Here is a 13,011-nt window from a genome sequence, read left to right on the forward strand (position 1 = left end):
CATATAACGGATAACATAGTAGCTTTCAAAATAGGAATATGGTTTGAATTTTGAGATTGATTGAAATTAAACAAATGCATATGGTCATGTTCTAATGTCAATCAGTATCACCATGCCACATCCAATTATTTGAATTTGTAGAAACCAAGTTTGGTAGGTTAAAGATGAGACACACGGGGTCCTATTGTGCTATAGAGGATTAATTAGTTTACACAGTATCACATGATAGTGTCATAGAATATCATGGCCTTGGATAAAACCATTTTAGAAATTTATAACTAAAATGACATATTTGTCTTTTTCAATATTCCTAAATCAAAAATATTATCAGGATGGTGAAAATTCTATTGGAAAAAACCTCAAATGACTATAGAATCTAGCGTATGGAGAAAGACCTCAATTAAAACGACATATTTGTCACATATAGAACAAGATAAGACCTCTAATGACTTTATAAAAGTTACAGTCATTTCCTTATAAACGAATTTTGCAAAGTTGAATTAGACTCAATATAAAAATCTAATAAATTCACAAAATATTTTTATGAATGATTAAGTATATTGATATCGATGCATTTAGTCGAGTGGAAGGAAATTAAATTTGATGCAATCAGCTTTTTCACAAAGTTAAACACTCATGACACTGATGGATGATGGTCATCTTATTTTGATCGAATAGTTCAGTAAAAGTAAATTTAATTCTTATTTAATAATTCCATAAGTACTAATCTTAAATTAGGATTGTTTGATCTTATTCGAACGGCCATGCACACATAACATGAACGTGTGTGAATACCGCAAAATCACCGAATACAGTCGATTTCAATCCGAGTAGTAGACAGTTATCGTCTTGATTATAGAATTCTTCCACAGTAATTTTTAGAAGTTATGGTGTTTAGCTTGTGTTATACTGTGACTCCCGTGAGTATTAAACATACACATAGTTGAATGTAAGGTTCTATTTTGAAATAAATATGATAAATTTGCAGCTAATTAATATTGAACGCAGATTTTTGGGACCACACTAAAACAAAGGAGACAAGTTCTAAAAGGACAGACACTATATTGAACTAACCAACAAACAATGAAAGAATTATATAAAAAAATAAATAAATAAATAAATTCGAATCTATATAGGTAATAGGGAACACTTGAAAGCTATATATATCTGGTCCCTTTTATTTGACATGATGATTACAAAATTTACAATACTTACTACCATGCAGATATGCAGTAGTAACATGGTCATACAAAATCTAAGCAATGTTATAATTAACTTAACTTATATAGGGCCTGACTATGAATGAGTAGTGGGGGAGTAATTTTTTCTGCTAGTAAAGTTACCATTGTCACCAACCTAGCACTAGCAGAAAATGTGTGACCACGTGGTGTTCTTCATGTATATTAATGCATGAGTCATTTTAAGATGAACACATGGGGGTAATGTAGATTTGAATTATGGGTGTAACTCAATTGGATTGGGGCAGACTGAAGGAAACTGAGGTGATTTGATCCATCTAGAAATTCACAATGACATTGAATGGTATTGCATATTGTTAGGTATATTGTAAAAATGAATGGTACATACATAGATTGTAGAAGTAGCTTAAAATGAGTGGGTGAATGAATCAGAGAGTAATTTTCTGATATCAATGCTCTGGCAAAAATTAGGAGCCAGTCAAATCCTTGCTCTGATGCTAGAGCAGAAAACATTATGAATTTACATTGATTATTATGTCTTCGTTTGTTTCTTTTTTTACCAGTGGGTCATGGCACACTATCATATATAAAACGTTGTGTATTGTTTTCATTATTTTTAAAAAAGAAACAATTGGCTTTTACATGTTTTAACAAGTGATGCTCTGTTAATTTGGGGTTAAATGGGTCTAAAATGAACGATGAATTGGATACTTTGTATTAGTCTGTCCATCATAAGTAACATTACTATTCTTTTAAACTTTCATTATATTAGAATCGATTTAATTATAGTATTTTTTGGAACAGGATTCCCTGATATTACAGCAGGGTACGGTGCTATAATAAATGATAGTCCTCCGATCACAATTGTACGGTCGAGATTGTTTTAACTAAAAATACACAATTTTTAATCTTAATCCTTCGATCTCAGATGGATGGCTAAGATTGAATACTTCGTGAAACTGCATGCATTTGCTGCAGCAAAACCTGGTCCGTCTTTTTTCCTTGGTAGATTCACTCATCTACCATGGTGTACCTTAACTCAACTTGTAGATAGTATTTTTATTTAGGAGAAACTCATCTAAAAGACTAATTCATTAGATCAGAGAGTCTTATGATTTAACCATCACATTGAACTTACTTGTACTTAACATGAGACCAACATATAACCAAAGATGTCAAGCCTAATTAATGATTTCACATTTCATAACAAAAGCATTCGTATTTTCAAATCAAATTTTGAACAAGAAGTGATATAGTTCCATATATAATTTGGCAGGATGACCCGAAAAACCGGAAGGAAAAAAACACAACCCGGTTATAATTATCAAATGTCTCTTTCTTGTATTGAAACATTAAATTCGAAAGATCCAAAGGTCAATATAGAAATAGAAATCAAGATATCTGAAAGTTATAAACTTGGCCTTAATATTAGTCTGAGAGATTGAGTGGTTGCCTCATGCTCACAGGGTTATATGTACTATTTGAAATATATTGCGGTCTATTAGGGACGTTTACAAGTACATAGTAATAGGTTTTTGGTCATAGCAATACCTTGTATTAATTAACTTAATAAGATGTTGTACAACCCGTAGAAATATAAGTATATTCTATGAATCATTTCAGATTATTGTTTTATTATATTACGAAATCTCAGGTGACTAAGTACTTAGGATTAAGATATAAATTAAGATTGTTGTTTAATAAATACTTATCATTTATGATCGTTAAAGAGTGTTCGGAGGCACTCATTAACATTTTTTATTAATTAATAATACCATGTTTGAAACCATGAAGAAAAACACATTAATACTACACGTATCCAAACATATTATGAGAGTTAAAATCAATTTAGATCGGATCAGATAAAAGTAAAGTGTTAGACTTTCACAACGCAACAAACTATAATTCAAATCCTGCGAAAGAGAATTAATACTACTCGACATACATTAAAAAAGAAGCAGAAAGTGAGAGTGAGCCAGAGGTGCGTGGTCATATCTTGCTCATGATTTCTTAATTCCATTACTCATCTGAGTTCCCAATGAGCTGCAGCAGGGTTGGTTTTCTCTGATTTTGTTTTGCACCTAGCAGGCAGGCTTGGGAGTGAGTGCAAAAGAGATAGGATTTGAGAGAGAGAGAGAGAGAGAGAGAGAGAGAGAAGAGAGGTAAGGTAATATTCTCTTTTCAAAAGTTTACAATATTTATTTAACTACTAAATAATAATATTTAAAGAGTGGCATTACACATTACATTACATCATCACAAAATTCAACTGTCCTTTAATTCCTTACATCAAATAATAAGACCGTTTTATTATGCTTCAAGGATCCGCTTTTCTCGCTTCTTCACTCACTCCTTATCATCATTTATATATCAACAATCTTTTTCATATTTTCCTCTCAATCAAATACATGTCATTTTCATTCTGATTTTCCCACTTTAACAACCTTTTTCAATATCACTTTTCTTGTTTTCAAACTTCTTCATATTCACTAGTTTACCAATTATGGGCAAGGATTGGTATTGGACTGGAAGAAGAAGATCCTCCAAGAAAACAGAAGCTGCTGAAACAGATATCCCTTCTGGTTGCATGTGTGCTGTTTTTCAAGCCTTTGATTTTCATCCCTTTCAACTTCCCATTAACCAACAACAATCCTCTTTCAACTCTTCTTCTCCCATACACTCTCTCCCCAAAGGTACCTCATTTTCTCTACACTCTACACTATACACTATACTTTACCTGTTTTCTTACTCTAGGAATAATATATATATATGTTTCATGTTTTTGTATAACTCAGGAGCTGAAGCACCTAGGAATAGCTTGGAATGTGAAGATGGTACATTCTCATCCATCTCAAAACAAGATAGTTTCAAAATCCCAGTAAGTTTACTTGTTAACTTGGACTTATTGTGAAAGTAATTAGTAATAATAGTGATGATTATGGTAACTTAACTAGTTTCTTCTTTTTTGTTTGATAATACAGAAGAACATAAGAATCAAAACTAAAGGAGGAAGTTTCAGTGATCTTTCCAATGATCTTTGCTCTCCAGGGACAAAGACACCAACTTTGGTTGCAAGATTAATGGGTCTTGATCTTCTTCCTGATGCAAACTCCCCTTCTTCCTCATCTTCTTCATCTTTCTCCACTCCAAAAAGACAAAGCCATTACCAAAATAGACCAAAGCAAGACATCAAAATAATGAAACACAGACACAGCACAGATAGTGTCATCAAAACTCCAACATTGTCCTCAGAAAGAACATCATATGTTGAGCATAGACTATCACTCCAAATCAACAAAGAGAACATGAATCTTGGTGAAGATTTGGAAACTCCTAGGTCTTCATTTTCAAAAAGGAAATTTTTTGATGAGAATAATTGCAGAAGTCCAAGTCATTATGCAAGGCAAATTGTTAAACAGGTTAAAGAGAGTATGAGTAGAAAAGTTGGTATGGACATCACCAACACAGTGAAAAACAGAGAACAAGAAAAAGTGAAAGAAGATTTTGTTGCTCAAATCAAATTCAAGAAAGCTCTTAAACCATTAGATGAATCAAATCAAGGAAAAGTACCCTCAACAAACACATCTCATTCCCCAAGACTCAGCAGATTCAATGATAACAACCATAAACATTCACCAACAACTACTCCAAGAGACCAAAATACACATCAAGTACTAAAACAATCATCACCACCACCTGCAGTCAACATTGAAGCACAAGTTTCAAGAGTTTCAACAAAGCCACAAACACAAGCAATGTCAGAGAAGGAGGACAAAAAATCTTTCCCAAAATGCAAGAAAACAGCACATGGGAATTTGAGTCCACGGATAAACAGAAACAAGCCTCCTCAGAAATCATCATCAATCAGAAACAAGCAAGAAGAATCATTCATAACCACTAGAGCTAGTGATATCAAAACCAATAGCAAGAGAACTCATCCAATTTCTAACAACAATGTCCCAAATCTTCTCCATCTCAAAACACACCTTTCTCTTCCAGCTCAAAAACAGGTACCAATTATTTCAATCTTCACTTTTTTCCTACCAGATTTTATTATTATTATTTTTTTTATGTATTTATCTTCCCATTTTTTTGAATATTTTAAATTAAGAGTTGCTTGTAAAAAAATTCAAACACAGGTCAATGATGATGTCCAAGAAGCAAAAAACATGTCACAGTTATTTAGTACTTCGTGCCACAAGTACACACTCGCCACCCGAGGAACCACCAACGATGAATCAAAATCCAACGGTTCCTCCGCCGCTGGAGCTGAGAATGAAGGATCAGAATATCAATACATAACAACCATTCTAAGCCGTTCTGGAATACACAGAGCAACAGTAACTAACCTTCAAGATTTTCAATGGTTCTCTTCAACACATCCATTAGACCCATCAATTTTTCACCGTCTTGAGCTATACCCAACAGCTAAAGATAGCAACTTTACGCAGAAAAATGAACTGGGTCCACGTTGTAACCGTAGATTACTATTTGATTTAGTCGATGAAGTGTTGTCGGAAATTCTGATTAGGCCAAAGTGTTATCATGGGTTGTTGTTGGATACAGTGTGGAAAAGAGTTGGAAGTTTCCCACGTGCGAAATGTGAGGTTTTAGAAGACATTGATGGGTTAATAGAGATGAAGGAGGTGATGGATAAGGTTAAGGAAGAAGAAGAAGAAGGTGAAAAGTTGGTGGCAGAAATTGAAGGGAAGGTGTTGGATATGTTGGTGAATGAAACGTTAACAGTTATGGTTGGCGGCACGTGAGTGAAAGGGGGGTGGGTCCGTACGTAAAGGACGTCGTCGTTTTGGTGATGATCGATGATGGTGATAGTGGGATTTCAACGGGGAGACATGAAACAGAGGTTGTCACATGGGGATTTAGTTCACGTGATGAGATGCTACATGTTCATGTTCATCGTGTGTGTGTGTGTATGGATCCATCTTCCATGGGAGGTTGTGTTTGGATGGTGGGTCCCTCTCAGTTTTTACCATGAAAGATTACACGTGGTTTATTTTAATACTCAAGATTTTGCAGCGGAATCCATGGCCAACATAATTACAATGTCTTCTCAAGTTTTGGTTTGAAACATCCATGTATTTTTAGGATTTAATTTGAGTGTCTTCTCAAGTATAATACTTTTTTTTTTTTTTTTCTTGTGTATAGTATTTGATTTGTAATTTGAGGTAATTTATCCAACTTGATGAATTTTCTTTCTATCTCTTTTTTCAGTTCTAGTGCCATAAACAACATTATTGTGCTATTTTTTTTTTTTATTAAGTTCTTTGGTCCAGACTCTAGATAGTCTGTTTCAAATACTTGGTGTTAGAAATAAATAAATGGATATTGAAAAGAAGAAAAAAAAAAAAAAAAAAAAAAAGGATTGTTAACATTTAACTATTAGTTTCTCAATCAATTACGATTATAAATTTCCATTTTCCCTTAGATGAATCGCTCACTATAAACCAGATGCAATCAAACTAAGAAATTGAGCTGGAGTTGTTAAAGAGCTCCACCAATGACAAATGGTTAAAATAAAATACTGAATTTGATTTCTTGGAGAACAGTTTTTTTACTTACATCGCGAGCTAATTGCTCAAGCTTTGTTTACCTCCCGATTGAGCTATAGAGTATCAAGGTCCCTTTCCCCTGAAAACCGGAGGAGGAGGGTTAACACGGGGTGTTCAGATCCAATCCGATTCAAAATAAAACTGTAAACCAATCCAAAAAAATGGAAAATTGCAACAACAAAAAAAAAACTAATTTTTTTAGGATGCGTTTGGTGTTGTTTTGTAAAAACGGCTAGAATCGGATCGGATTTCGAATCATTTTTCAAAAGCAAACTGCAAAAGTAAATATTAGTATTTATTTATTCTTTTATTAGTGTTATATATTGTATTATCATGCTGCTTGTTGATTTTTAATTTTATATATTGCATTAATTTTATTTTATTTTTTGGTACAAAAAAGGATCAAAGGCCCAGCAGAAAACTGAACAACTAATTGAAAATGCTTAGGAAAACAAGTTCCAGAAATATCATCAAAAAGAAACCTATGGAGCTCACTAGGTGGATACTCCAATCTAGTAACATCAAAAGAGTTTAAAGAAAGGCTAAAGGTCGCCAACCAATCAGCACAAAGACTACCCTCCCTCCAAGTATGATGAAACTGGACATGTCAATATAAAGTCAAAAGGTTGCGAATACGCCACACCAATGTGGGAATGGCTCCACTAAACATACACTACCAGTTACCATATATATCAATAAGAGTTTTAGAGTTGCTTTCCAAAATTAGTTGTGGAATATGTTCTCGCCAAACCATATCCAAACCAAGGTACATGCCCCACAATTCAGCATGAAGCGCGTCACACACTCCAACCTTTCTAATGTAGCCTTTTAGCCATCTTTCATCTGAGCCGCGAAAAAGACCACCACACCCTAATTTCTCTCCACCATCTTTGCAGGCACTGTCACTATTGAGTTTTATCCAACCTTTAAGGGTTTTATCCCAACCCACGTAGATCGTATCTTTTCGTTGAAGATTGCGATGAGGCAGAAGGGTTAAACAAAGGTCTATCTGTTTAGTAAAGTTTTGGATCACCATTTCAGGGTTGTTTGGATGGTGAAAATCATTTTCAAAGATAGTTTTGTTTCTCCACGTCCATAAGAACCAACAAGATATCATGAAAATGGTATTCCAGTTTTTAGTAGTTGCACATATGCCACGCTTGCTGAGGTTGTTGAAAATCCAATCCTGCAATCAAAAGTAAAGAAATCAGTTTATGAAATAAGATGGAACTAGGCGGAGCCATACCTAAGTTACATAGACACAATCACAGAGCACATGAATGGTAGTTTCATCTTCGCTGCCACATCTAGGACAAAGTGGAGATATGCCCACTCCCCACTTGCTTCTACGAAAATTGTTAAGGATGCGCTTATAACTTTTGCATTAATTTAATCTATATTGGTTTATAAAATAATCAATAATTTTCATTCTATAATTTTTTTTAATATATTTTGCATCTAATTTATTATTTTACTGTGTTTATGTAATATTAATAATAACATAATATATTTTGCATTTTTGATATCCAAAAATCGATTTAAATAACAAAAAAAACTAAAGGCAATCAAATCTTATTCTACGGCTCCGCATCCATTATATGTTAATTTATATAATGTTAATTTATCGTGACCAGATCTTCAAGTAATGCACATCAGTTATATTGGACATTTGGACGTAGGCAAAAACTGAGTCTTTTTTTTTTCTTTCCGGAGTTCGAACTCCGAACCTTGCATATATTATGTATTATCTTTGCCAACTGAGATAAGTTTATTCGAACAAAAATTGAGTCTGAGATATAACTATTCATGTTATTTGCTATAAAAAAAACGAATTATATTTTTGGTCGTTAATTCTGTTTCATTTTGATTTTTAAAATTAAAACCGTTAGAAAATTACACTCCTTAAGTTTTTTTTTTTTTTTTTAGCACACTCCTTAAGTTCATTTCATGTTATTTTCATCACTTAACTTACAAATAATTAATATTTTGATCTTTAAGTTACAAAATTCAGACACTTTAATCTTTCATACCAAGGACCAAAATGTCTTAATATTTCTAACTTAAATGAGCAAAATATTAAACATTCATAACTTAATGAGCCAAAATTAAATGAAAAAAACTTAAGTGATCAAATTGCATAACGTTTGTAATTTAAGAGACCAAAATGAAAAGAAACTTATTTAAGGGACCAAAATAAAACCTAAAATATGTCAACGGCTTATGTCCTTTTCTCTTATCTACAGACTTCAAAATTAGAGAACTCCAAAAGATTATGAAGAGGATACGTAATACGTAGCTTTTTGAACAAGGAGAAAAAGTGCATTATTATGCGTAGAAAGAATCATATTCCATCTAGTTTTTGCATGGAAATTTGGGGGAGATCAACGTTAGTTTGTTGAATTACTTTACAATGAGATTTTGCATGATTTCATTTAGTATAAAGAAAAGGTGATTTTGCATGAAAACGTGAATTTCAATGCGAACCTTTTTCCTTTTTCTTTTGTTTGTTTTTCTTTACACCCCCCTTTCCTTTTGTTGGAACTAAGAGGATGTGTTGAATGAAAGCAAGCCAGAAGATGACCCCTTTTTCTTTTACTTTTGGTCATGAAAAACATTTTAGTAAAGAAAAAATCACTTTTACTTTCTCTTTTGATTAACTTTCAAGTTAATGTTGAGGACTTCTTTAATTAATATTATTTATTTGCACTTCAAAAAAATGTAGATGAGCAAAAATTAATTGAGCTCAAATGGTTAATGAACATCATCTAAAAACTAATTGTATGGAAGAACCAAGTAAGAGTTCTCGATGAAAAATGATGTGATTACATTATGCACGATTATATATCTTGCTTGAACACATTAAACAATGTCTTGCAATTCTAACATAAAGTTCCAGAGTAATTTCATTTTTGTTTAGAAAGTAGTACAATTCTAAACTAGCATAGCATTGGTTCTAAACTTGGAGTAAATGACAAAATTGGGCGAGAATTAATTATTGCAGACAATTATGAATACTACCTATATATCCTATCTATGAATCTATAAATTTCTGCTTGTAACATTGATGTGGCAGTTACTATACCACAAAACAAAATTAGCGGGAAATTCAAAATAGCAATACAATAAATTGTTAAGTATATATCTGATACTGTATTTCATAAATGGTGGAGACATGTAAAAAGATTAAGACTGGAGATGGCTCGCTGTGTCGAATTTAATGTTTTGCTGTTTGGAGAGTAACACATGTTTGGTTTATAGATCTGTTTTTTTCTGTGTGTCCTTCAATGTTTTGGCACTGAATTCATATCAATTATTTTCACTACAACAACTGGGACTTTGTTGAGGTGATGTTTTATGTATTCAATTATTGTGTTATTGATTAGGAGAAAAGGCTCACACAGAGAAAGCTGACATACATTTTCACTTTTTTTCTAACATGAAAAAAGTGCTATGGCCAATCTTTTTCTTAAGTGCAAATGCAATTAATTTATCAATACTTTAGGTCAGTACACCATGCAAAAAAAAAAAGTGGTTTTCCCTGGGGTAGGGAGGAATCTTTTAAAGTATTTTCATTTTGAATGATAAAGTGTAACAGTAGTACTATAAGTATATATTGGCAAACTTTTCAAGTTCTGTTGAATAATAATATTGTAACTTATAAATGTGTAAGAGACATGTTAATATTGAACTACCTTGAATGAGAATGTGACCCGTATAATGCAACTTATAAATCATTCAATCTTAAATAACTTCAGCACTGGGCATGTGGGTCACATTTTTAAATTATGAGTGTATTCTTATATCAATTATATGATGCACAAGTGAGATATGTCTTGTATCATGTACAAGCTAGTTTTCATCATTAGATCAATGAATCCAACTATTAAATTTAATGAGATATGAATGATTTATTGATCCAAGTGTAAAAAAGACATTTGTACATAGTGTAAAACTATTTTATTTATGTGTACTAGACAACGTCATTCTTATGTGTGTGTCTATATTTATAAATGTAGGCTTAATTGCTATTTTAGTCATTTAACTAATTTTTTGGTATCGCTTCGATCCCATAACTAAAAAAAAGTCTGTTTTGGTATTTTAACTTTTGCTCTGTCACATGTTTTAGTCCTTTCCGTTAATATTATTCAAAAAACGTTAGGGTTTACATCATCTTCATCTTCATTCCCCCTTCTTCATCATCTTCAAGCTACTTTCATAAAAAAACTCATGAGAAAAACCCAGAATTGATTCACATGAATGTTATTCAAACCCTAACTTTATTTTACTTCCAAATTCTTTTAATTGTTGTGAAAGGGTTGATTCAAATTCAAACTCTCTCTTCCCCTTTCATCTCATCTTTTTTTTTTCTCCAATCTGATACCCATTCCTATATTTCACTCTCTGCCAAACACAAAATTACAATCATCTTCTTTTCAAACACAATCCCTGAAAAACAACATAAACAATTTTCTTCTTGGGGCAATTTTTATTGTATCTGGATTTTTGTTTCAGATGTTTGTTCATATGGGACAATACTTCAACATGTTAACCTCACTCTTCCCAATTCTGGATCTGCTTAATCAAATCAGCTTAAAGAACAACAACGACGACAAAATCACACCCATAGTTATGGATCTGAACTGTCTCTCCTTTGAAATTTTCGAAGAAAAAAAATTGGGGGAATTGATTAATGGGTCTGAGATTTGTGTTTTTTAGCTACCATTTATTCATTTTGTTCTTGGTTTTGAATAATATGAAAGAAAGTTTGAAAATTTGGAATTATTGTGAAATGGGTCTGAAATTGCTGTTGTTTGACGTTGTTGCAAAAATTGTTTGTTGTTGTTGCAAAAACTTTGGATGAGAGGAAGATGATGATGCTGAAATTGCTGTTGTTTGATGTTGCTACCATTTGATTTTGTTGTTGTTGTGTGAGAGGATTTATGGGTTACTTCATGATGATAATGATGCCAAAATTGTTGTTGTTGCTCCTTAATTTTGTTGATGCTATTATTGTTGTTCTTCCTATTTTTCCAGAAATAGTGAAGAAGATGAAGGATTGAGATGGAGAGGATGAAGAAAATAAACCCTAACGTTTTTTTGAATAAAATTAACGGAAAGGACTAAAACAAGAAACGGAACAAAAGTTAAAATACCAAAACGGACTTTTTTTTAGTTATGGGACCAAAGCGATACCAAAAAATTACTTAAGGGACTAAAATAACAATTAAGCCATAAATGTATGTATGTGAAGAATAAATGTAAGCTGCATTTGTGAGGCATGTAAATGACTAGGCAAAAAAAGAAAACCAACCATTTCATGGGGATAGTAATACCGTCTGATCTGTCCGCTGAGGATGGATGGTAACAATGGTAACGGTACGGTGCTCTGATGTGGTGGCGATGCAATCTCACGGTGGAACGAAAGGTGTTGCAGGCACGTTAGCACTCCGACGATCAAATCAGTATGAGAAATGAGAGGAGTGTGTAAGAAAGTGAGTCATACCTTATGGGGGAAGCAAGGTCACCCTTATATAAGCGTGCGTGAGAGTAACTGTCTCCATGTGATGTGGCGCCTCATCAGGAGGCCGTTGACAGACATGTGTACGGTGCTTGACGTACGGGGGCGTGCTCCAGTAAGGTAGGCGTACCATTAGTTAGCATAGTCTTTTAGGCATTTAGTCCACATGTCTTCGTAGGATTGACCATCTGACCGGTCCAGAACACCTTCATTGTTAATTTGTTACTGTAATCTCTACCAAAATTACAAGAATATATTTGAATGTATCTTTTATTTGTCATTTCATCATCAAATGTATTTTTCATTAGTTAATTTAATCATCTAATGTGTTTTATTTTGTCAATTTAGCCAATAAACTACCTGCAGAAGAAACACTTAATGCCATATTTAAAATTTTGTTACATTATGATGCTATAATAACAAAGGACTGAAATGTTTGTTTACATTTCGATATTGAAGTTTCACCATCTCTCTTACTTCATAACTCAAGTACATGAAACAACTTTTATTTTTCTTTTGAAATATACATGAGAAGAATCTCTTTAATGCGGCATTAATTCATCAAGTCTTGTGCTACCAAACCACTCTCAAGGAGTGTACAAATTGTGTACCCTATGAAACAACTTTTCCTAATTTCTAACAGGTGACACTGTTTAACATGTACAATCAAATAACTACTCTTTCTAAATCTCTGCTATTATAAAGTAAGGGTATTATGGTTACA

The 13,011-nt window shown here is 32.9% G+C and overlaps 1 protein-coding gene across 1 annotated transcript; it reads left to right on the forward strand.

Annotated features, from left to right (window-relative positions):
• The first annotated feature begins 3,449 nt into the window (after window positions 1-3,449).
• On the forward strand, window positions 3,450-6,416 carry LOC11417683 (uncharacterized). Its single transcript, XM_003592300.4, has 4 exons — window positions 3,450-3,892; window positions 3,995-4,077; window positions 4,181-5,209; window positions 5,339-6,416. Exons 1-4 carry the CDS (start codon window positions 3,703-3,705, stop codon window positions 5,963-5,965), a joined length of 1,929 nt encoding a protein of 642 aa, XP_003592348.1. The 5' UTR covers window positions 3,450-3,702; the 3' UTR covers window positions 5,966-6,416.
• The last annotated feature ends 6,595 nt before the right edge of the window (window positions 6,417-13,011 follow it).

The sequence above is a fragment of the Medicago truncatula genome, chromosome 1 (assembly GCF_003473485.1).
Source record: "Medicago truncatula cultivar Jemalong A17 chromosome 1, MtrunA17r5.0-ANR, whole genome shotgun sequence".
Lineage (NCBI taxonomy): Eukaryota > Viridiplantae > Streptophyta > Magnoliopsida > Fabales > Fabaceae > Medicago > Medicago truncatula.